The sequence below is a fragment of the Ochlerotatus camptorhynchus genome, unplaced genomic scaffold (assembly GCF_037179485.1).
Source record: "Ochlerotatus camptorhynchus isolate MF236.1 unplaced genomic scaffold, CSIRO-AGI_Acam_v1.1 ptg000304l, whole genome shotgun sequence".
Classification (NCBI taxonomy): Eukaryota; Metazoa; Arthropoda; class Insecta; order Diptera; family Culicidae; genus Ochlerotatus; species Ochlerotatus camptorhynchus.
Window position 1 is genome coordinate 4,066,068 of NW_027040792.1, and position 26,079 is coordinate 4,092,146.

Here is a 26,079-nt window from a genome sequence, read left to right on the forward strand (position 1 = left end):
GTGCATCTAACTCCAAATTTGTGCGATCGTATTTTTCCTCCTACGTTATGAAATGAAATCAAAGTTTGATGCAATTGGTTCCAACAAAAAAATTTAATGGAAAAAATGGTGCATACATTTGTAACCTAAGTTTATCATAAAGAAAAAAAAATTAAAGGTTGTGTCCTAGACACGACCGCAGTATGACGTAGAACCAAACAAAATTGATGTTTTTCAGGCATTTTTGACTATTATACTTTATCTTACAATTTTCAAGTATTTCAATGTTTCGGTTATGGTTCACTCAAAACAATTTAAACATTTTTCTTGACAAATATATTAATATTTGTCAGAACAGAAGTACACATGAAATTTATACGCAAATGAATAGTGTGGGTGGTCACGCATGGTGTTTACATGTACATATATTAAGTATGTGGCCGACACATAGATATTGATTTGTTGATCACGTTGCAACAATTAATGTGTGGAACACATAAAAACTCCAGAACAAGATCCTTAGGATGATCCTAAACAGTCCTCCACGGACCCGAAATTCTGAGGTTCACCACCTGGCTGGCCTTCAGCCTCTTGAAGAGCGACGGTTCAGAGACACCTGTCTGAGATCAGATCTTCAGATCAAACGTGATCTGGCACGTTAGTTAAGTTAGACTCGTAGTTAGGTAGGTTATCAAATGTTTCAATTAAAACAAAACACACCCCCCAAGGGGTATTCTGTTAACTAGATGAAATACGCAAATACTAAATTAGAATATGCAATGAACAAAGATGAAGAGCCAGATAGGCTAATCAATTGAAATGTAAAATCAATGTATGCACCATAATCAATTTTTTCTCAAATTTGAAAGTTTTGGTGCCGGAAGAAATTAAGGGAAAAACTTATGTTTTTACTAATAACTGTAGTTTGTTTAAAATTTATTTCCCGGAAAAAGTGATCGTCAAAGTACATGTCTTTTTCGAGTTATTGTTGAGGGTGGGGGGGGGGAGGGTGAGTTGGTTTACAAACATTGCTTTTCCTCATTGTGTCGCATTCCTCATTTCACGCCGTGATCCACCTTTAGCCACTGACTTGGTCCTGCTTGCTGCAGGACCAAGTGCCACGCCGTCCGAGGCGACAATGAGTAAAAGCACGACAGCAGCGCTGTTTTATATCTATTCAGGTTCAAGCAGAACGATGTGCAACCGAACCTGACAGGATTTCCCGCCGTTTTTTCTATGAATGGGCGGAGCAGAAAGTTTCTTTTGTGCAGAATATGTAAAATAGGATGGACTTTGGATGTTAATATAATTGCATATATAGAGGTACCAGATATGTTTTACAGTCCATCGAGTGTATGTCTCCTGTTAAGCAATTGTTTTTTGAAAATGTTGGCTCTGCATGTAAAAAATTAATTGTTTCTACCTATTTGTGGTTTGCTTAAAATTTATTTCCCGGAAAAAGAATTATCGTCAAAGTCCATGTATTTTTCGGGTTATTGTTAAAGGGGGAGGGGGAGAGGTTGTTAACGGGGAGAGGGTTTTTGTTATACACACTTTTTTTCAAGTCTCGTTCCTCATTGTGGTGGACACGCCGTGATCCACCTTTAGCCGCTCCCTTAGTCTTACTTGCTGCAGGACCTAGTGCCACGCCGTCTGAAGCGGGAATAAGCAGAGGCAGGAGAGCAGCGCTAATTTATATATTTTCATGTTCAAGCAGAATGATGTGCAACCAAGTGGTATTCGTTTATGATGACTGGGTTTGGGAAAAAGGCTTATTTCATGAAAACAGTGATAAAATTATCATTTGTACATTTTCAATAATTTAATTACAAAAAAATGGAAAAATATTTATTTCAGCAGGTTCGTAATGTAATATCCTACCGATTGGCGTATTTGGATTTTAATTTCATTTATAAATGGCAAAGTTACAAGCGTTCAAAACCTAACACTCCTTCACCACACATATTTTTTGATTTGCACCCCAGTATAGTCGACAAAGACGTAGTTCTACGTCAAAATGAAAAAAAAAAGTACCGACGAAAAAATAATTAAGAAATATAGAAGTAATCGCTTGGAGTTTTCCATGTTTTGGTCACAATTACAGAAAAGTAATACGTCTCGCTTTTAAAATAGAATTGTAAAAAGTTAACACACGGCAGCTTACGATTTTAGGTGGCAGATCATCGCTTCAAACAGTTTCAAAAAATGTCTCCTTTTTTATGCAAACGATAATCTATATATTTAAAAAAGCAATGTAATTATATGTATCGAACGTAAATTATTATGGCAACACAAAGACATGAGTTCAAGAGCGCTATGAAGACATAGAATTATAAACCATGTTAGAAATATTTTAATAGAATTGACTACCCCCTTGATCTCCTTTCTCATTTTACAGCTGGTATAATCAGTTTGACAGATCGATGTCCTACTATACCACTTGAAATCACTGAAATGGTGTCGATTTTTTATGACCGAGTTCCACATATGTTATGTGCTTTAGGCTACATCATTGGGGCCAATGACGCCTACGTGTTGATGTTTAGTCATAAATAAATAAAAACCTTTCGAAAGTTTCAAAAATTACATCAGCTAAATATAGAAAAAGGAGGGCCATAGAATGACAATCCAAATGCTTAACTGAGCGAAATGTAGAAAGTTTGACTGCAGTCATCGTTTGGCTGCCGAGTGATAAACAGAGTTGTTCGTTGCGTTGCACACTAAAAACGAAACTAACTCAGAGCGTGAATAGTTTTCACTCAGTTATGAGTCACTTTTAATCATTCGTTTGAAAAAATTTCTTAAATCGAAGGTTTGTTAACCTACTATTTAAAAAAAATTCTCCATACGAATCAGTAAAAGAGACTCATTCTCTGAGTAGTATTCGTTTCAATGTATTTAGCTTGCCATCTCGGCTAGACATTGGATATTGGATAGTCAAGCTCAGTGTGCAATTTGCATCATATTCTACACGGTAAGAAAAAAGTACCCAACGGCCAGTTCACTTTTACCTACTTTTGACTAGTTTGTCTCCTTTTCTCCTTCTAATGTTGTTAAAAACGGAGGAGCAAAACGACCCAACAGGGGTAGTAAAGTGTGGGAACCCAACGTTGAGTATAATCATATTTACCTACTGTTGGGTACAACTAACTTACTTTTGGTTAAAAAGCCAGTGGAAAATTCCATACGAACTGCACACAAGTAAATGAAAATTACTTTAACCCGCTTTACCTACTTTTGGTCCTGCACTATAGTGCCGAGATGAGTGAAAAGAACTTAATTTTGGGTACTTTTTTCTAACCATGTAGGTTTTAACTTGACAGCACGGCCAGAAAGCAGATTTCTGTATTCAGTGAAGTTATTCGAATGGACAATACCTATCGCATGATTGGCCTCTTAGTTCAGAATTCACTCATCATACAGCGCTAGTAGCATTTGATTCAAAAGGCTTGCTTAAGCCGTCTACTATACATTTACTGAAAACGAATCTTATTCAGAGAGTGAGTCACTTTTAAGTAGGTTACCCATGCGCTGAGTGACCAACGCATTTAGAAATGTATCCTTACGAATGAGCTAAAGTTACTCGCTCTCTGAGTTAGTTTCGTCTTCTGTGTTGCTCTCTAGTAATGTTATTCAGATGCACAGGGTGACCAGTAAACCGGGAAATCGGGAAAAAGCCGGAAATTCTAAATCACCGGGAGAATATACTTCGTCTTCTTTTTGGAAAATAGTAACCTTCTCAACTTCTAGATTTTCCTAATGCAATCACTATGAAGAACTTATTCTATAATTTTGATGAAAATTCCAAAGGAATTACGAGGAAATTTTACAATGAATTCTAAATGCAATTTCAATCGACGCGCCGATAAAATTGTGTCAGCGGCGGCGTAGCCCAAAAAGTGCCGGTGGCGTCGGCTTGGCGCGGCGGTGCACACCTCTAATACAGGTAACAGAATCAAAAAATCAGAATGAGACGTTTGTAAAAATGGACTTCAGCCAGGACCCAAATAACAAAAAAATAGTCACGGCCAAAAAGATTGTCCCCGGTTTTTTTGTGTGAACTAATTTGTTCGAAAAATAACGATTCAACCGAGTATTTACAGTTGTGGGAGGATAATAAAAATTATCAGATACAACGGTACCATTAAGATTGCCATCAGCAAAGGATTCTGCCGTTTTATCAATCCCGTGAAGATCTAGTCAGAGCTTGCCAGCGGCCACTATACCCGGTTCGTTCTACGGTTCTACCGGTGGAAACTAACGATTTGGCTAATTGGCTTACTAGTTTACTAGCCTATTGATCCCAAGTAAATCGATTAACGTACCCCATTCTAGTGGAAATTCTAGTACTACACTATGTTTGTTTTGATTCGATATGAAAGTTTGACGGATAGAATGGGGGGTTCGTGGATTTTCCTATGTTTCGAGGGGTGCATCGATTAGCTGAGCATGTTTCTTCGGGACCTTCTAGTCTTAGAGCAACGCTTGGTGAAACGATCTTATACAAGCAAATAGGATCTTAGCCATCCAAAGAACCTTCATAAGCTACGCTTTACGTGTTCTGCCCTGGAACTAAACAGCCATATTACCGCCCTACGAAGAACGGTGCAGGCAGAAACGATGTTAAATAAGAGACGCGCAAAGAGTTCCAATCGAACTGTCAAACGCGGTTCCAATGGAGCAATGTAAATAAACACGAGCGCTTCACGAAGAAAAGCGTGGGAAGTATTGTGATTGGGGTTGAATTTAATTGTTGAGGTTGGTTGCCTTTATTAAGGAGATGTTCAGCCAGACGCTGGTTAACTGTAGAGATTTAAATAATTATAATAAAGTTTGCGTAAGAAAAGTGAAATTGGACAGGGAATATTATTGTTATTCACCAGCTGAATTCTCGTTATAATCTTACGAAATATTTGCTCCAGCACAACGAAATACATCTACACAGACTCTGTAACAAAGATCAAGGCGTATCCGGTGAAATTTTTCAAGATAGTAAAATTTGTGAAAGACTTAAAAAGAGAGATTTCTCTCATACATTAAAGGAAGCAACAATCGCAGTTGAATAATTTTGTGCAACGCTCTGTAGAATATACCATTCAATGTGGTATATTTAATAGTTTCACTCAAAGTTGCCAAAAATTGAGTCTTCAAATACTTCCATTGTATAGCGATACTACCGATACGGTTAAAAAGGTATTCATTTAACCATAATGCTGAAGCAGATGACAGTCGCTCAAATTAAAAGTCACTTGAAGTAAACAAAAAAATGCGGGTTGCCAAACCTTGCAGAAAAAGAAATTAGTTGGCCGTGCAACTAGATTTACTTTCATTCTCTCCGTGCGTCTCTTATATAACATTGTCTCTGGGTGCAGCCTAATTGGTCTGGATACGATGGCAGCAAGGAGGTTTGCGTTTTGATTGCTCAACGCCTCTCACCTCAAAGGGCCTGAGTTTAATCCCAGTCGGCACCGCCGGGATTTTCTGAGGCATAAAATATCTAATCACGCCTTCCTTCGGAAGAAAAAGTGAATCCGGTGGTCCCCGGTCCTTGAGTTGATGGGTCGATAGGTAAGGTCAAAGTGTGGGAGTTGCCTCCCTGGCGTCGGTAGCATTAGTACTCAATACGGAAAACAAGATCGACAGAAAACAAACCAAGGAAAAAAAGCGTCACGGCCACCCTGTATCCCCGTACATTCCGTGTGTCTCTTAAGGGAATCTTCATTTAATAAATAGCATTGCATATCTTTCATTCAATTTAAAATAATATAGTTACATATATGTTCTCTTTTGTATTGCTCAATTAATTTCAAATCACAAACAATTGGTCGTATACATAGAAAAAGCACGAGAAAGGCTTTTCTAACGGTGCGATCAAAATAGACTCTTTTATTCGTATCACCTAATAACTTCAATGACGTTGGCAGAATAATTTTAATTACAAGTACTCGTCCTAGCGGCGCAGGTGGTGTAGTGGTAAGCGTGATTACCTCTCAACCCAGCAGGCCTGGGTTCAATCACAGTCGGTGCCGCCGGGATGTTCTGAGGCATAGCATCTCTGATCACGCCTTCCTTCGGAAGGGAAGTAAAGCCGTTGGTCCCCGGTTCATGAGTTGATGGGTCGATAGGTAGGGTCCAGGTGTGGGTGCTGCCTTCCTGGCACGTCGGTAGCATTGGTGCTCAGCACGGAAAACAAGATCGACGGAAAAAAAATCCAAGGAAAAAAAAGTACTCGTCCAAAATGAAAAAGTTTTAAAGCAATTCGTTAACTGCGTCGCATCGATAGGTGAATGATAAGCGTGACTGTTGCTCTCCCGGTTGAGTCTGGGTTCAATCTCAGTCACAGTCGTTGGGATTTCTGAGACAACACGGTGTACGGTCCATAGCCATGTCCACAAGGTTGGATACGTAGGTGCTTGGGTGAATTAACCTCACAGACTTTCATCTACGTGGTGTAACAGATACTAATGAAAAAATAAATAAGAAAAAACAATATGCCGTGTTCCGGTTTTGTGTAGACCGCTCAACCAAAATCCAGCAGGCTCCAAATGTCATTCATTAGACACCAGTCCCATAGTTGCAAGAACTCAGCAGTTCTTCCTGTGGCTTCCTGAAAACCTAGATAAAATACTTTGGAAATCTGATCGAAGTAATGTTATTGATTAGTTGGTCAAAAGGATTAGATTATAGAATAAATATATTCATAATATGTGCAGATATAATTTGATGTGCAGAACCATAGGAAACGACTATAATATAAATAAATCTTAAACCTAAACGACCTACCAAATCAACACCAAGGGGAAAACCCATTCATCCCATCCCCACTCTACCCCGATACCTACTGCAATTGTGATTGTCCTTCTTGATGCGGTCTCTCACCTCCGGCTCGATGAACTTCTCATGCTTGGAGTTCTTCTCCGCGGCCAAGGTCTGCTTGATCAGCAGTTCCTCGACCCCGGCGGTGGCCTTGGTGTTCTGGAACGAAGAAATCTCACTCTCGAACTCCGTCACCACAAAGACCCACTTGGGGATCTCGAAACGGATCAAGCACAGCAGATCCCGGATGTAGTCGAACTCGTCGATGAACGACTGGTAGATGCGGTTCCCAAAGCGAGCCGACAGTTTCATCTCCAGACGCCAGTCCTGCTGCTGTTCGAGCGTGTTGGCCACCACGCTCGCCGAAGAACTTGATGCTTGGGTAAATCCACCACTGCCACTGCCTCCGGCAATGTCACCACCACCACTGGGCCCAGCCGTAGCCGCTGCTGGTTTGGTGTTGATGAACGAATCGTACAGCTTGATCAGGATCAGCAGACGGGAATGCTTTGCCTCGCGGAGCACCGTTTGCTTGGTAAGCTTGAGTGCGGCCGTAACGTACTCGCGGACCTGTGTCTTCTGCTTTTGGATCACGTGGTACCGGGTGGGATTCTCCAGGCGAGTTTCCACCTGGAGAACCTTCTTCGGAAGATCAATGTCCATGTTCTCCAGCGGAAGTTTAACGGAGAAAACCGACGGTGAGTACAATGGGCTCCTTTCCGTGTCGTAGCTCTTGACCTGCTCACGCAGGAGCTGCTGCTTCAGCTGAGTACGCGAAGAGGAGCTAAGGTGCGAGAAACTCGTCCTGGAAAGGTTAACAGTTTATCAAAAGGGTTCGAAAGATCGTAAATGAGTGGTCTAACTGATCGAAGGCCGAAACCGTGGACGACTTGAGATCGGAAACCACGTTGACCTCGGCGGACTTGTCCAGCAGCGAGAAGGCGTCATTTTCGTAGCGACTGCAGTCGACGTCGACCAGAATCCGACAGTTGTCCATCGTTTGATCCATTCTGAAAATGAAAGAAAATACACCAATGAAAAATCAATCAACACACTCTCAAGTCGGTTGTTTCCAGCGATTAAATCAGCACTGAAATTCGAGCTCATTCAAGCTCGGTAGATAACTTTCATTGTTTTGAACCTCAAACCGCATCTAACGGATTGAAGCAGGGAAAAAATGATAGTTCCTTTTTATCAAATCCCTCCATCTAAGCTCATCAAAGTACGATTTTGCCCTCCAGCATGACGTCCCCCAACCCAGAGAAAGGATTTTGAATCCAATACCACCCAACCAACCAATAATGTACAGAGAGGTACCGTTGTGTGCGGATGGAGTTTAAGCTGAATACTGACCGCAATTGGTATCAGCTATCAAGGAATCGAGAAAAAATAATACCGACTACAACTCCATCCGCAAACAACGGTACCTCTCTGTAATATCAAAACTGTTTTGGTTTTGAGGTTGTAATAAAGGCTTTTACTTCGCTTTCACCGAACCAAGCTAAGCTTCTTCCGGTGGAGCTGGAATTGTTTCGCATGGGAATAGCTAGCTGGAACGAATGGCAAATCATTTCTATCCAACTTTTTACTGTTATTCTCCTGTGCACTCGGTGGCCATGGGAGAAGGAATCTAAATAAGCCTTTTTGCCGGAAGTAAATCCGGGTGGAAAAAGGAGCTGAATTTCAAATAAGATTACAACCAGGATCGGGATGAAGAAGCGGGACTGGAAGGTTGGTGAAAGTTTCTCCGGTTTAACGTTGCTGGTGCAAAGCCGCAAATCAGCACACCAGTAATATCGATTTGTGGAACATGGCTCTAACAAGAAAAGTGGTTGAAATTTCAAGTTGATGAAATAGCGTGCCCGTGGCTAAAGGGTAAAGGACGGTTTCGGAAATAGCTTTACCTAGGGGATAAATGAAGTCCTTGAGCGCTCATTTTTTTGCATTAGAATGCACCGTGTTTCAGAGCATCGGTTGGACAAATTTGAGTGATAAAGAATTTTATTTACCGCGACAGAAAAAGGCATTTACTCTATACAGTAATGACTGACTTTGTTAGCCCGCATCAGACTTTCATATGTCAATAATTTTACATAACCGTAATACCAAATATTTTTTAATCATCTTCAAGATGGATGGTTAATGTATATTTTGGTTCAATAAGATATGGATTTCTTATAATCCAAGAAATAATTTTCAAAAACGGCGCTGGCAAAATCGTATCATTACTGTATGATCTTGAAAATAGTGCTGGCAATTGGCATAATTAAATCTTCATAACCGAGATGGAAATCGTGGTAAGTACTAGAGTAACATTACATGGTTTTTTGAAGTTTATATTGCATTCTACAAGTCAAAATCATAGCGAAGCCGGTGGTGTAGTGGTAAGCGTGATTACCTCTTACTCCAGCAGGCCTGGGGTGTGAAATTGTTCGCCTCCTCGTGTGCACCCTGGAAACGATGGACCACCAGTGCTGCGGTACTGATCCAGTTGGCTAATCGAACAACAAGCGACGGGATGCGCCGGACGACGCCTTGTGATCGATGTCAGTAAGATCGCAAGTATGTTTACTGACACCACTGGCCGTATATAGGAAACCGAGCGGAAACTTCTTACAAACCACGCTACGGGCTGGCGGCCAAGGTATTTCATCCTCTTAGTACAGTCGGGTGGAACCGACCGAAACGATGTTTGAGCTAATGCCTTGTTCGTCTCCGTCCCATAAAACACTGGCAGGCCTTAGAATACTTTCCTTCCGTGCCACCCAGTTGGGAGACTGCGGTGGGAATAGGTTCGGTTGAGTTATTCCCGTCTTACGCGATCCGGCTCTGAACATAACGCCCCATGAAGGCCTATGTCAACCCTTGTCATGGACCTCACTGCTTGCATAGGCATTCATGGGGATCAATCAGCGACTATTCCAGTTGCACGGTAGGATAGAGCTCTAAGGGGGACCCAATAGTCGCGATGATTAACAACAATCATCAAAAAAGCTCAAAAACCCAAACCAGAGAACAAATCACCGAGGAGGCGACCGCGAATCCGTTCGCGAAGGGTGGTCTTACGAGATCTCCCCCACCCAGTGACTCTATCAAGGCCCAGACTAATAAAAGCCATAAATGGCTTTGGGGCCCTACCTAGGATATTGGCTATCGCGGGTCAGCTCGATGCGATCATCGAATTCACCAGCACGCGGGACAATATCGCAAAGGACCTCAAGCAGGCCTTGCGACAGCTCCGCGCAACGGTGCATGAGGCCCACGATGACCACAAGCGGCTAGAAAAGCGACTGTAAGTCGCCAAGAAGCCGGAGAAGAAGAAACCAAAGTCTACCCAGACGGACGCCTTCAACTTCGCAGGCAACAGTACAATGGCCAGCGAGGCCCAACACTTTGCCGTGACACAAGGGCATAAGCGTGACCGAACCTCGCCAGTAAAGGGTATGGCACGCTCTAAGAGACGGAAGTCTCCGCCCAGGTAGAGTGTGTGACTGTGGTTGAGCAGTCCGAGGCAGTAGTGCATGAGCCGCAGAAGTGGCCTAAAATAGGAATACAAGCGAATGAGAAAGGTGCTTCAAAGCAGGGTAACAAAAAGGGTGCTTCCCCGAAATCTCCGAAACCCCCAAGAGCAGCAATGCCCGGAATAGACACAGGATGATGGGCGAGGCTCTCATCATCAAGACGGAAGCGTCGAAGTACGCGGAAGTCTTGAGGAAGATGAGAACCGACGAGCGTCTTGTGTATATGGGCTACAGCGTGAGGAGCATCAGGTGCACTCGTACTGGCGAGATGCTCCTGGTGTTAAAGCGTGGTGCTAGAGACCAAGGACCAACTTTCCAGAAACTGGCAAACGAGGTCGTTGGAAAAGGGGCGCAGGTACGATCGCTAGGCTCAACGATCACCATCCAGGTTAAGGACTTGGATGAAGTGACAGAGGCGACCGAACTGTCCAAGGCGCTCAGGGAGCAGTGCCAAATCGAGGTACCGCCGACAGCGGTTACCTTGAGGAAGGGACTGTTCTCCACCCAGGTGGCTACCGTTAAGCTCCCGGCAGTTGATGCCAGGAAGGCGGCAGCCACAGGGGAAGTACGAGTGGGTTGGTCGGTTTGCCCGGTGAGCATCCACGACCGGTTATGGCTTGCTTTAGGTGCTTCGGTCAGGGCCATGTGGCCCGCGACTGTAAGAACACCGACAGGAGCAAGCTATGCCGATGGTGCGGCTCGGAGGGCCATAAGGCGCGAGGTTGCCAAAAGCCGCCGAGGTGCACTATATGCGCGGAGAAGGGGAAATCCCCTACCAACCACATGGCAGGTGGCCCACGCTGCCCGGGGGCCAAGAGCAATGCTAAGCCATGTTCGGGGTAGCGCAGTTGAACCTGAACCACTGCTCGGCTGCCCAGCAACTGCTGTGGCAATCGGCAGTGGAATGGGGAGCAGATGTCGCAATCATCTCCGGCAACGGGAATTGGGTCACGGACGCGTCGGGGATGGCGTCGATATGCACGATGGGGAGCTTCCCCATTCAGGAGGTAGTCGTGTCCAACTCGAGCGAGGAATTCGTGATCGCTAGGGTTAATGGAGTATATTTAAGTAGCTGTTATGCTGCGCCCAGGTGGTCTATCGAGCAGTTCTCGCAGATGGTGGACAGGCTCACTGCGGTACTTGTCGGCCTAAGACTGGTTGTCATTGCGGGCGACTTTAACGCATGGGCGGTGGAGTGGGGCAGCCACCACACCAACCAGAGAGGATGCATCCTACTGGAGGCAATGGCCAAGCTGGACGTTGTACTATCCAACACCGGCTCGGTCAGTACCTTCAGAAGGAATGGTGCAGAATCCGTCATCGACGTGACATACTGCAGCCCGAGTTTGGAGGGCAACCTACAGGGTTACACCCATAGTGACCATCAGGCGATTCGGTACAGTGTGGGGCCAGGTGAGAGGCGAGTGGTAGGAGGAAATCCGTCCTGCGCTCGAGGCTGGCGGACGTCGTTCTTCGAGGAAAAGGTCTTCGGCAAAGCACTGAGGCGGGAGCGAATAACTCCGGATCTGACGGGGGAAGAACTGGTAGCAGCGCTGACAAGGGCGTGCGATACAACCATGCCTAGGAGAGCCTATCCCAGGCATGGCCATAGACCGGTGTACTGGTGGAGCGAGTCGATTGCTATCCTCAGAGCGTCTTGCCTCCAGGCGAGAAGGAGGATGAAACGAGCTCGTACGATTGAATCTCGGGAGGAACGCCGTGTCGCTCTTCGAGCGGCTAAGGCGGCACTCAATAAAGAGATCGCCAGACGCAAGCGCACGTGCTTTGACAGCTTATTCCAAAGCGCCAACACGAACCCATGGAGGGATGCCTACAAAGTGGTCATGGCAAAGACCCGCGGCTTGACGGCACCCCCGGTGAAATCACCAGCGGTACTGGCTCCGATCGTTGGGTTCCTGTTCCCACGTAGGGACGTAGACTCCTGGCCGCGGATCCCAGGCGCGGACCAGGGAGAAGTGTCTAGAGTCACGAACAGTGAACTTGGCGATAATGCCAAGTCGCTGGTGGTGAGCAAGGCCCCGGGCCCAGATGGGATCCCGGTTGTGGCTCTGAGGGCGGCCGTTGCCGAAAATCCAGACATGTTCCGTTCTGTTTTTCAGACCTGTCTGGACGTAGGCATCTTCCCAGATGCGTGGAAGCGGCAGAGGCTGGTGCTGCTCCCGAAGCCAGGAAAACCCCCTGGGGACCCGTCAACATACAGGCCCATTTGTTTGCTGGACACCACTGGGAAACTGCTTGAGAGGGTCATCCTCAACAGGGGTAGTAGTATCTATCCTCAGATACGGCGGCCCTGCGTGGGCTGCGGTACTGGATATTGACTGCCACAGGCGGAAATTAGAGAGCACACACAGGCTAATGTGCTTGAGAGTGGCCAGTGCATACCGCATTATCTCGAGAGAGGCCGTCTGTGTCATAGCAGGGATGATGCCAATCAGATTTATCATTAAGGAGGATGCGGTGTGCTATGACGCGAGGACCGTTCGAGGGGTGCGCAACAACGCGCGAGTTGTGTCGACCGCGAGATGGCATTCGGAGTGGGAAAACTCCACAAAGGGGAGGTGGACTTACCGCTTCATACCTTCCGTATCAAGCTGGGTCAACAGGCGCCATGGAGAAGTAAACTTCCACCTGACACAGTTCCTGTCATGCCATGGCTGCTTTAGGAGCTACCTGCATAGGTTCTGACATGCAAGTACTCCCATCTGCCCCACGTGTGCTGGTGTCGAGGAGATACGTTGTGTTCGCCTGTCCACGCTTCGAGCCAGTATCGAGCGCTATGCTAGCGATATGCGGAGCGGATACCAGTCCGGATAACATCGTTTCTAGGATGTGTGGTACCACCGAGAACTGGAGCGCCACATAGTTTCTGAATTACAACGACAGTGGCGTGCCGAGCAGCAGTTGCCTACTGCCCGACTAGATCGATAGAGTATTGCTGCTTACGCCATTTCCAAGCTTGAAAACGAATCCGCTATTTGACTTACGGTCGCTTGTATCACTCGTCCAATCAGCGTCGCTGTATCCTTGCAATACCAGTCCGTTGGTCGACCCCAGCATAAGACTGTAATTCGCTGTCCCAGATAAGTAGCGTTAAATACGCTTCAATTCCGTCCAGTCAACTTTCGTCGGATTCTTTATTTTTCGACTCAGGACGGAAACACTTGCTGTAATGTCGGTTCTTGTATTTGTCGAAATGTACAGAAGAGCATCAACAAGCGACTGGTACTCCTCATTGTCCAGCAAAACATCATTAGAACATCCCCCAGGAATCTCTTTCTTCCGGAATTATGTCCTTGTTTCTTTCAACAGTTCCGTAACCGCTTGGGCTTCCGACTTTCTTCAGATGTTTCTTCCAATCTACCTTAGGAAGTTTCTCTCAGCGTCTCCAGGAAGTTCAATTAATTCTCCCAGAAATTTCTTTCGTCTTCTTCTGGAAGTTTGACCATAAGCCAATGGTTTTTTGTTTGACTTCTATTGGAAGGTTTTTCCGTGCTTTTGCTGGCTTTTCCTGAAAATGGCTACTTCTGGAAATTTACTTCGGGTTTCCAAAACTTTTTTGGCTTCCTTTGGATGTGACATCCTATTTTTTCCGGTAGTTTATTTAAATTCTTGCCACAAGTTTCTCAATTCGTGTTTCTTGGATGGTTTTCCAGCTTTTCTCGAACTTTATCCAGGAGAGTTTCTTACGTCTTTCTCTGGATGTTTTTTTCAGCTCCATTCAGAAGCTAATTCAAACATTCCCCAGAGTTTTCTTCCGGAATTTTCCGATCACAGTTCAAAAGCTAAAATTTTGCTTTGATTAACGGTTTTCTCAGTCTTAAAACACAGCAACGACTACGGCGGCCTTTTTCAAGGGAAAATATTGTTTGTCGTTATTGTCAATAGTTTAGTCGTTGTTATCGCTGATTTTCCATATTTTGGTTTCATTTAATGATATTTAAATGAAAAAAAAAAAACACTACTTGGTCACAATTTTGTTCACCACTTGAGAACAACGATAATTTTAAATATTAAATTAAAAAAATTAAAGAGACCGAGAAAACCGTCAAACAAAGCAATTTCCCTCAAATCCCAGTCGTCACCATCGTTCAAATTTTCGCTTTCAATAATGGCAAAAATATAAAATTAAATAAATAGTAAATACCGATAAATACCGATTTTTAATACCATTGATACCGATAAGCTTTAAAACAATCTGGCAACGCTGCGTGGCTGAGCAACGATTCGCGTCTTCTTCTTCCTTATTGTTTATCGGATATTAGCTTATTGCGTGCTCTCAACTTCCCTAGCAGCACACTTGTCACTGAACAATTGTGCTTACTTGTGTACAACCCATTCCAGTCACAATCAAGTAGCAGCATTTTGAAAGTATTGTGTTGCTTACCTACAAGTTTACATGCACGCAAGCAGGCATGCGCGAAGCACATGCACATGGTCATAAATTTAAAAAATATTAACTTTTGCATAAAAGCTGACTAAAGCTGGGTTTAGACAGGGCAAGTCAATTGATCAAGTCAGTTGAATTCAACTGACTTGAACGCGAATTGAACGTGTGAACCATACCATTCAATTGACTTGATCAACTCACTTGCATTGACAAAAGTTGAACCAGACTCAACTGTTCAAGTCAATTGAATTCAACCATAGAGGTAACTCTAAGACTAGAAGGTCCCGAAATAACGTGCTCAACTTTTTGGCTCAGCTCTGGTACCCTCTTTGGTCCCAAGCTAATCGATTCACCCCTAGAAAATCCACTAACCCCTCATTTTATCTGTCAAACTTTCATAGCGAATCAAAACAAACATTGTGTAGTAGTAGAATTTCGACTAGAATGGGGTACGTTAATCGTTTGCTTGGGACCAATAGGATAGTCAAGTAGTGAGCCAATTTAAAATCGTTAGTTTCGTATTGATTGTTGATTCAACTGAGTTGATCATTTGACTTGCCTAGTCTAAAACCAGCATAAAAGTAAATTGGGACGCCCCTCATGCGCCTCTAGTCTTTTTTTTTCCTAGATTTGTTTTCCGTCACCAATGCTACCGGCGCCAGGGAGGCAGCTCCCACATCTGGACCCTACCTATCGATCCATCAACTCGTGAATGACCAATGGCTTTATTTCCCTTCCGAAGGAAGGCGTGATCAGAGATGTTATGCCTCATAACATCAAGGCGGCTCCGACTGGGATTGAACCCAGGCCTGCTGGGCGTGAGAGGTAATCACGCTTACCACTACACCACCGGCGCCGCTCTTACTGAAAAGGAGTAAAACCCAAATCCCAATCGATACAAAACGCAAAACACTTTTCAACACGAATTTTCACCAGTTCGAAAGGTCATACACAAAATTGAGAACGTGCCCCGAATGAGCCCTAGACAGGACATTTTACATTCATTTTATCGCGGTCATCTTCGGTTCGACAGCTGACTGCTTGTTAGCTTGTTGGTAGGAGGAAATCGATAGTGAGTCCAACCGGGACAACAAACGTTAAAATTGGATTCAGCATCCAGATTCCTCTGGAGCGTCTCGAGCTACAAATGGTAAAAATCATCGTCGTCAGGAGCAGTAGCAGCCGAATGCGAAAATGCGACATGAAAAGGAATTTTTATTGCATTTGGTTATATTTTTCATGCCCGGTCGGCACCTTCTCCAACGAGCTGACGGGGCCAGAATCTGTTGAATATGTAGTGTGGTGGTGTAACGGGTGAGTTTTACCGTCATTGGGTGTGTGGGTGTTTGGGGCCCAAACCAACGCAGATGTGCGTCACGGAGCAGCGGTCGTAAAATATATGGCTAACGTCGGGCGGCTGACTCTGAGCTTTGCATATGGCACACATGACTGGCTGGATTTGTGGTGAAAATGATTACTTGATCAAAGAGAACACGCGTGGCGCTAAAAGCCAAGGGATGCTGTTTTCGTTTTCCACTGAGTACATTGGGGCCTCCAAAAGTCGCAAGAGTAATGCTACAGTCTTTTTGAGTTGGAAATTTCGTCGATTTCACTGGGCACAATATGCAAGGTAATACAGTGGTAAGCGTCAAAAACTCCTACAGAGTCGTATGAAGCCAGTAGTGAAATTAGAACCAGTTAGTTGGACAAATTCAAGGAACAATAAAATGAAATTGAACATTAAATGTAAATAAGCTAATGAGAAAATATGTGAACGACAGAATAAAATGTTGATATATACAAAAGCTGAAAAATCCAGTCAGAGTAATTTATTAAAATTTGTAAAATCTCTCAGTCAGTCGAACCTGTCCTGGTCTAAGAAATGATCATAACAAATGCCGTGAAATAAATTACTTCAATTAGGCAACTGAAAACTACCAACTCAGCCAAATAAGTTCACATTTTAGTCCGCCATCAAAGGATTCAACAGATGAGACCGTGCGACAAAAGAAAGAGGAACGTGCGAAATAATCCATCCGAAGAAGCAGCAGCATCATCACCGTCATCGTCGGCATCAGAGCCAACCCGAGGCACACCATGAGCCATAATTAATCACTAATGAGCATAATCAGGGAGAGAAGGCTTTTCTGTCTCTGCTGCTTTTTTTTACACCCGCGCCGCCCTTCATTATTTGGTTCACAATTTCCATTGTAATTTCATTTTTTGCCACCCACAGTTGTCACAAGCGGGCATGCGGGCGGGTGGATCTCGAAAGCCTACGTGTTCAGGAGTCATCCGGAAATTTGCATGATTAATGACTTTGCGGTCTCGCCGTGGGAGTCTCTGTGGAACGTTCCATCCTGCAAAGGATTCGATGCTTGTTTTTCTTTTTTCTTTTCGATTTCCCCACAAACTCTCATGGCAGCCTATCAGTCGACCATAGCTGGAAAATTAATCATCGTCATCTTGGGTGGTCCACCTGCCTGTTCTGCATTGTTATAAGAGAAGCAAGATCATCATGCCATTGGGTTCTTTAGGGGTGGTAATTGCATATTCGTAATTCAATTTTTGAGCACTGGAACTATTTTAAATATGTGCGAATGCATTGGGAAAATTACCATCTTAGCGCCCCTCGGCGATACTTTGTATGGGAGCGAGCTGTCAACCTGTGTCAAAAAGCGAAGTGGTTATTTTGCTTTAAATCGAGATGGAAGTTATTGGGATTATAGACACTGTATATAGACTAGACAACGTTTGTCTTATGCAGCCAAATGAACTGTCAAAAAGTTTAACCAAACGAACTGTCATCCTTTGATTTGCTTCAAAGGAGCAAATATTGTGATCTAGTGTTAAAACAACATCCAAACACTGGCATTTGAATCTCTGCTCTCGATTCATCAATAAGTTTCTTGAATTGTTTTTTTTCAATTCCCATGGGAAACGGTCCCAACCACCTGGCTGAATGAGGTCCATCTGCCAGAAGCAAACATTTTATGGGAGTGTCAACAGTACGGTAGGTATAATTTCAAATTAGTATGAGCCTCTGTTTCATCTTTCACGATTTTCCAGCTGATGATGTACGACGACGACTGAAAAACGTACGGTAGAGCACGGTACAGACGACGACTGAAAAACGAGTGGGGGAGACATTACTGGAGTACCGGAAACCCACTGGAAACTATGCACAGTTTCTATGCACGAAAACAAAAGAAAAACAAAAACAAATTATTTTTTTTCTAGGCTTATTGAGCAGCTCCCTGAAATTTTGAACAAATTCAAGTGATGCCAGATATATTTTTCAAATTAATGACATTTATCAGAGCTACCAGATTGCATGATTTGACATTGTCCGGTCTATATACAGTGTCTATAATTGGGATCGGGAAAAATATCGATGTGCTCAGAAAACGAAGCTCTTTCAGACAGACAGAAAATGTATAGCAGTTTTAACCATTTGAAAATTTGTGGTGGCCAGTGATATGTTTCGGATTTTTGGGGGGTATGCTAAAACTGATGTTTTTCATCGCTTTCAGCAAAACTGGTATGAAGATTCTTGTAGGTATTGCTCGTAGCAGAGAAAGACAGGATTGATTTAAACGAAGTTTATTACTGTAAACACAGCTTGATGGTTGGATTAGAACTAATTAGAACTAGGTGAAAATTCACTATTTATACCCTCCTAGTTGTTTATTAGTTACCATGGAGTCCTTGGTTATATACTTGCTGCCATGGTATCCTTTTGTTATTTACCTAGGTTGTTTATCCGTTGCCACGGCAATCTTCAAACAAACGGACCTGGCTTCGGCGTATCCTCGGCTACTTTGTTTCACACTCCCTCTCAATCCCACATTCCTAGGTAAGACGTCAGTTGTTGGAACCGGGTGGCTTCCAAAGGTTTTGTGAACAGATCCGCCAGTTGATCACGGGTTCCAATCGGCTCGATGTGCAGTGTACCACTCTCCACCAGATCTCGTATGAAATGATGTTTCACGTCAATGTGCTTAGTCCTCTTGCTTTCTAGATTTTTGGCCATGCCGATGCATCCTCGGTTGTCTTCATAGATTGTCACTGGATTGGCAATTACTTGAAGGTCGTTCAAAATGCCGCTGATCCATACGGCCTCTGCTGCTGCTGCACTAAGAGCAACGTACTCAGCTTCACTTGACGACAATGATACGGTGGATTGTTTCTTGCTACTCCAGGATACGGTGCATCCATAGACCTTGAAAATGAAGCCGCTCACAGATTTTCGGTCATGAAGGTCGGCCGCCCAATCAGCATCGGCATAGCCTATGAGCGGTACTGATTCACTGTTCCTCTGGTATTCGAGACTCAGGTTTTTTGTCCCGCTAAGATACCGCACCACTCGCTTCAATGCATTCCAATGTACGGTTGATGAATCCTGCTGGAATCGCCCGAGATAACCGACAGGGTAACATACATCTGGTCTGACACAGAGCATAATGTACATCAAGCTGCCAAGCAATTCGCGATATGGTTCTTCAGCGCTAGGCCCACCTCGAGGTAGTTGTAGACCTTTTTCCATTGGAGTCTTGATCGGATTGCATTCACCCATTCCAAAACGATCCAGTACCTTTGTAACGTTGGATTCCTGTGACAGTCGCAAAGATCCACCATTACGGTTGTAATTGATCCGTATACCAAGAAAGTGTCGCAATTCTCCGCAATCGGTCATCTCAAAAACAGTAGATAGCTTCTTTTTTAGCTTGTTGATGGTGTCCAAATTTCTTCCCGCAATCAGAAGATCATCGACGTACAGGATGATATAAAGCTCATCATTCTCCTCGTACCTGACGTACAAGCAGTAGTCTCTCTTCGATCGTACGAAACCCAGTTTCTCGATCTGGCTAGTGAACTTCTGATTCCAACACCGTGGTGACTGCTTAAGTCCGTAAAGCGATTTTTGCAGCTTGCACGCCATCCCTGGTGCTGACTTCGTACCGTCTGGAGGACAAATAAAAATTGATTCCTTTAGCTCGCCGTGAAGAAAGGCCGTCTTTACATCCATCTGGTGAAAGAAGAAGCCCTCGTGAACACCAACCGCAAGGATGATTCTAATCGTCGCAAGCTTGGCCACTGGAGCGTACGTCTCTTCGTAGTCCAGTCCAGGTTTCTGCAGAAAACCCTTCGCGACAAGTCGGGCCTTGTACCGTACTATCCGTCCAGCCTCGTCCTCCTTAATCCGGAAAACCCACTTGGTTTTAATGGCTTCACGTTAGCGGGGCATGGTACCATCTTCCACACCTGATTTTTCTCCATTGACTGCAACTCGTCTTGAATGGCTTGCAGCCACTCGTCTCGGTCTTCCCGAACTAGCACATGCTTGTAGGTTTCAGGAACATCTAATGTGAAGGAAAACGCAGCAGGGGTTGCTTGGAAACCAGTAATATAATCGAGCAACTTACCCGGAAACTTGCGCTCCCGTTCGCTACGCCTTGACGATTCTGCATGAGTTTCGTCACTATTTATTTGCGAAGGGAGCGCAGCGACTGTTGCTTCATCTGATATGTTGTCCTCTGGATCTTGGAGATGTTGTCCATCGTTGTCCAAATCTGATTCTTCATCGGGAGGTTCGTCTTCGGGCTCAGCTGCTTCCCCCTCTTGCTCGTACGAAGGTAAAACGACTAACGGCTTCTTCTCTTTTCTAGGCTCAGAAGCGTACGGGAAACAGGTCTCGTCGAAACGAACGTCACGAGCAATCACTACCTTCCTGCTTTTTCTATTCCATACACACTAATCGAGTCAGTACGGTTTTACCGAGTTTTTGAATTGCGGAACTGTTCGGTAAAAGTTTAAAAATCTGTGGAAAATTTATTAATGAGAATATTTGTTCTGAACTTGTACATACTTAGTTCTGTTAACCCCATTTAATGATAGAAAATAAAATTGGTCGATTTCATTGATTCCTTACGGATAACGGTCATTTGAATTTTTACCGACTTTTTCAGCAATTCAAAAACCCAGTAAAAAAATACTGACTCCTGTAAAAAAATCTACGGAGTTGCGTAGTTGCGTAGGGATCCATGCATACGCCTTGCATCCAAAAACACGAAGCTTCGACATGTCCGACTTGGATCCCATCCAATATTCGGCCGATGTTACCCCTTCCAGCAACGCTGCGGATGGACTGCGGTTGATCAAGTACACCGCTGTAAGAGCTGCTTCATTCCACATCTGCTTCGGCATTGACGAATCAAGCAACATGGTCCTCACTTTTTCCACAAGCGTTCTGTTGAAACGCTCAGCCACACCATTTTGTTGAGGCGTGTAAGCGACAGTTGCCTCAACCTGAATACCTTTCTTCTTGTAGTAGGCTTTCTGTGCCGTTGATCCATATTCCCGACCTTGATCCACGGTCAGTTTCAAAATCCGCGTGCCGAAATGAGCGGTTACCAGTGCTTCGTACTCCTGGAATTTTTCGAAGACCTCTGACTTCCGTTTCATGCGATAAATCATAGCAAAGTGCGTTTTGTCGTCGATAAATGACACAAAATATTTCGATCCGTCCCAGGCTGGTGGATCGATTTGACCGCATACGTCCGAGTGAATCCGCTCGAGGGGTCGCTTTGCTCAGGTTCGTGTTCCATCGAACGGGTCTCGACACTGTTTGCCTTGAGCACAGGCATCGCAGGACCGATTTAGTCCAGGCTTGAAATCCACACCAGTGGCCAGCTCCTTTTGAACGATTTTGGCCATTCCACCTTGGCCAAGATTTCCTAAGCGACGATGCCAAAGTTCGTTGCGATCCACCTGGCAAACGTTAGCAACTGGATCACTCACCTTAATATCGAACTCGTATAAGTTCCCCTTCATTGGTGCAGTAGCGATAACATCGCCATCCTTTTTCAGTACAGCTTTATTCTTGAGAAACAGCACTTCTACACCGACGGCCGCAAGTTTCTTCACTGGCAACAGGTTTTCGCGGAGATCAGGCACGTAGAGAACATTCCTCACTTTCAGAAGCACGCCGTGGTTACTGTAGCCATTGATTTCGCCTTCGTCATTTGCTACTAGGTTTTCACCATCCTTCGCCACATTGATCACCACCGGGGTCGGGAGTCTTTCAGTCGAGTCGAAAAACGAAAATCTTTTACATTGACCAAATGATCACTCGCCCCAGAGTCCAATTTGAAATTAATTGTGTTACCGTTTGATTTTGTTGACTCGTCGCGGCTCACCATAAAGCTAATTGCTTTCTTTCCAATTGCAGCATGCACTTCCTTCTTTGGGTTGGGGCAGTCCTTCTTCATGTGGCCTGGTTTGCCGCAGTTGTGGCATTTACCCTTGAATTTGCCACCACGTCTGTCCTGGTAGTGTGCTGCGAAAACCGCTGGTCTGTCCTCAACAGTTTCGTCCATCCGATCAGCACGTTTTTGTTCTTCCGCAAGGAGCCGTTGCTTCACCAAATCCAAGTTCAAGTCTTCTTCCTTGATGTTTTCCAGTGCTGTGACGAGGGGATCGTATGAGTCCGACAAGCTAAGGAATAGCTGAGACACGAGGACGACACATCCTCCAGGTTCACACCAGCCGTTTTGAGTTGCCTCACGAGATCATCGAACGCCAAAAGGTGAGACCGCATCGAAGCTCCCTCCTTCATCCGTAGGCTGTTACCGTTTGTAACATTTGTTGATGTATTTCTGTATGTTTATCGTATTCTGCATGTCCATTTGAATTTAAATAATAATTGCCAATTTGATACCCCTAGTTTTAGTACACTATACAGTACCACAGTTTACTACCAACTGCTGGAATAGGTGATGAGCCAAAAATTTGAGTTCAGTGGAACAGAAGAGAATGGGTACGAGAAGTACAGAGAAAGGGAACGGCGAGTAGCACGGAAACTTCTTCCGCCACTTGCCAAGTAACCTTAAACGAGAGCAGTTGAACAATCTAAAAAAACCGTTAAAATTATATAGAAGACAAGTAAGAGTGCCATAGTAGCAGGAGTGGAGCGAGAGAGTCAGGACCCGTTAAGTTTTCCTATTAAGAACGCTCGATCGAGGGGTTCGGCCAGATCACGCCGACAGGCCTTCCGTGAGCGATTGACCGCTGGAGAGCCAGTTCCGTTCGACGGCCCGGAGGATAGGACCACTTTGGACCTTTCCGTTCCGAACGAGTTCCAACCGGATTCATACCCCGATCGTTCCCGCAGAGCCACAGAATCCTGAGAGGGACCCGCCAGTACCCCGTGTAAGGTGCCGGGACATAACCTCCCACCGAAGAAGACACCTCTCCACAGAGTCCACCATTGTGACTTGGCATACCTACTGGCGCCACCAAACGCCCTTAAGCAACCACCGTCACCATCACCAACACCGTAGTCTCCGGTGTAACCACGGCCAGCGTCACCGCCATAATCGCCGCCACTACGGACGTTAACAACGCCGAATCCACCACCAGCCTGTACAACATCACCACCGCCGTATCAACCACCACCACGTGCAGCATCACCGCACAAAAGACCCAGCAGTCGCCGGCCGGCCAGGTATCTGAAGAAAACCTACACTATACACGCCACACACACACACCCATAGAATGTAATTGTTAGGGAAATAAACCTCTAAAGTGTAATTCATTAGCTTTTTCCCTTCAATCACACTATATCCGAGTTCTGATTAGCCCGGTAAATCACTCCAGCCGACCTTGAGGCTAAGAATTGCCCTCCAGATCGAGCTAGCCATCAAAAGAGGTCGTTGAATGACCCACCCTCATTGGTAGGCCGTTGCTTAGCCAAGCCCGCCGAGGTGTTTGTCCTGGTAGCCCCCTAGGTACCCCACCCTAGCAGTAACAAGGCGTCCAAGCTGCTTTCGTAGGAGCGTTTGACTGGCCACAGACTTCTTGGAAAAAACTTCACGCAAGCTTGACCACATCTCTTTCGCGCTGCTTTTGTCCCGGACTACTTCCAGAACATCATCTGCCAAGAATCCTACGATGTAGCTCTTCGTTTTCCGATCATCTTCTTCAAACTTCGCTTTAGAGCGGTTCCACGAACAAGTGGGAAATTTTTCCAATTTTTATTTTTTGTATTTTTTGATTTGCATGAAACCTTGCATACAAGTTTTTGGGGAAGAAAAACGCCGTTTTGCATACTTGGTTCGCCATTTTGAATCTAGCCTTACTTATGAGAAGGGCCTATGAAAAATGCACATGATATCTTCAAAAAATTGTATCTCGGAAACGGTTTGTCCGATTGGTTTGGTGTCTTGGGCGAAGTTTTAGACAATTGTTGATGTTATATGGAGAAAATATGCACGGTAAAAAAAAAGTTTGGTATTTGTGTTTTGAACTAAAATATAAATTTTCCCTTTAAAGTGACATGTCAATAATTTTTTTATTATCCTTATGTTATAGCTGACTGAAAATGCTATCTAGTGCACAGTAGGTTGTTCTGGAGAAAAATAGGTTACAATGAAAAAAATTGTTTTTTAAAAAAATACAATTTTCAAAAAAGCTATTAAGAAAAGTCAAAAAAGTTTGTCATTCTAATTTTATGAAAGTACATCAAATTTGCAAACAAAAACTACTTCGGTAACATTTTTCTAAGATGCACCGTTTAGAAGATATTACTGATTTAATATTGTTTTTTTTTTGATAACTTAATAAGTTTTGGCCCTTTTCGGATGTACTCCGTGTTTTTCCAGTTTCAAAAGTATTTTTTTCGGAAAGATTGGAAAATTTTGAGTTAAAATGACACTGACAGCTTAAAGATTCGAGTGAAATTCTCTGCCTTAAAAGTATTTTGAAAAACAAGTTACAAAATCCCACTATCAGGAACAATGATTTCTTCAAATGATTTTTGGTGCGTTGTGCTGAAAACAAGTATTAGATACAGGTAATCAGATACCAGTTAGCTGTACTACGTACAGTTGGTGATTGTAAACATGGTCTTTGTTGGAACTAGTCCACCATGGCCACGCTGGCCATAACGAGGCCATAACGTTGACCGTTCCTTAATAATAAATAAAAAGAACGCAGTAGTCACCTTCCATCAAACTAGAGGGCTGCCGACTGATACCTCAATCAACAACCGCCGCACTCTTTATTCATTCCAGGTATATACAATTTACAATCTTCTTCAATAACAATATACCTACGCCAGCAAATCTACCTCGCTCCAACTCTCCAAACTCGTACCTGAAGGTTCGACGATACCTGAGCGTACAACTCTACCTATCTTCCAACAGTCTTTACCCAGCATTCTATGATTTCTACCCGTGAGCTGTATAATAATGTCTGACTCGGTTCTGAATTCATCCAGTATCTACTAGGGAAAACCAAACAGTAAATGCAGAAAGGTTGCTAGTAGCATAGTGATTATAGTAATTTCAGCTCATAATCCTGTGTTTTTGAACGAGATCCAGTGTTGTTTGATAACATAATAATTGTAAAGGAAAGTGTAACACGTTTTGGTGCAAAGGTAAGTTTTAAATACACATTTTAATTATATGTTTTGTGATATTTTCGTACAAAACTTGGAAAATATTTTCTATGTTACAGATTACAAAATGAGTAAAATAAGATGTATTCGCCCATTCAAAGACATTCAGTGTTCGAAAGAGCTGCGATATCTCACGGATGGTATCATCCAAAAACTAAAATCAATTGGATTTTCCAAGGTATCCACACTGAACACCAAGGATTTTCGTGTTTGTTCGTCTTGCCGTCTACATATTGATTCAAGAGCTCACCTCACCCAAAACGAGGAACAAAGCGTAGCCGGCGGCTCAAGGATGCCAACTGTTGAAAGTTTGGTCACGATACCATCAGAGTCAACGCTAAGCACAATTAAATCAAATGAAGACTTCACGATGCCTGTAGACGTCGAAATATTCAACCGAGGAATAGCAGCTATTCGTGTTTCGCCTATAGATTTAGGTAATGTTAAAAATGTTCACTATCCTGAAAAAAAGTGCGCTGAAATCGTCGAAGGTGTACGAAGAAATCTTTTTAAATTAGACGCTAAAACAGAAAAAGCAAACGAGTTTGATGAAGTCATAGAAAATATGAAAATTAAATTTTTAAATTCAGCCACAAGGCAAGAAAAACTATCAATTTTATCATTGTTGCCAAAATCATGGTCAGTACAAAAAATTGTAGACGAATTTAAAACCAGTAGAAATATGGCATCAGATGCAAGAAAGGAAAGAGATAATGTATTTGATTCATCTCAAGGTTCAAGCTCTGGAAAAGCTTTGAGTAATGAAACAAATTAAATTTTTTAGCTTCATTATAATTTCTGAAGAACTAAGACATGATTCAGTCGCTGTCAATTTGTTTATTGATAAAATGATAAACTTTTTACAAATTGATCAAAATAAAAACATAAAAAAAAAA

The 26,079-nt window shown here is 43.8% G+C and overlaps 1 protein-coding gene and 1 pseudogene across 2 annotated transcripts in view; one reads left to right on the forward strand and one right to left on the reverse strand.

Moving 5' to 3' along the window:
• Positions 1-6,111: 6,111 nt before the first annotated feature.
• Positions 6,112-26,079, reverse strand: part of LOC135707171 (transcription factor E3-like) — a 131,601-nt gene continuing 111,633 nt past the window's right edge. For both annotated transcript variants that reach the window (XM_065228921.1, XM_065228922.1), the window contains exons 3-4: positions 7,659-7,805; positions 6,112-7,600 (exon numbers count right to left, since the gene is read on the reverse strand). In XM_065228921.1, coding sequence (XP_065084993.1) covers positions 6,790-7,600; positions 7,659-7,804 — 957 coding nt within the window. In that variant the 5' untranslated portion in view covers position 7,805 and the 3' untranslated portion in view covers positions 6,112-6,789. The remainder of the gene's footprint in view (positions 7,601-7,658; positions 7,806-26,079) is intronic.
• Positions 22,540-26,079, forward strand: part of LOC135707134 (uncharacterized) — a 39,622-nt pseudogene continuing 36,082 nt past the window's right edge.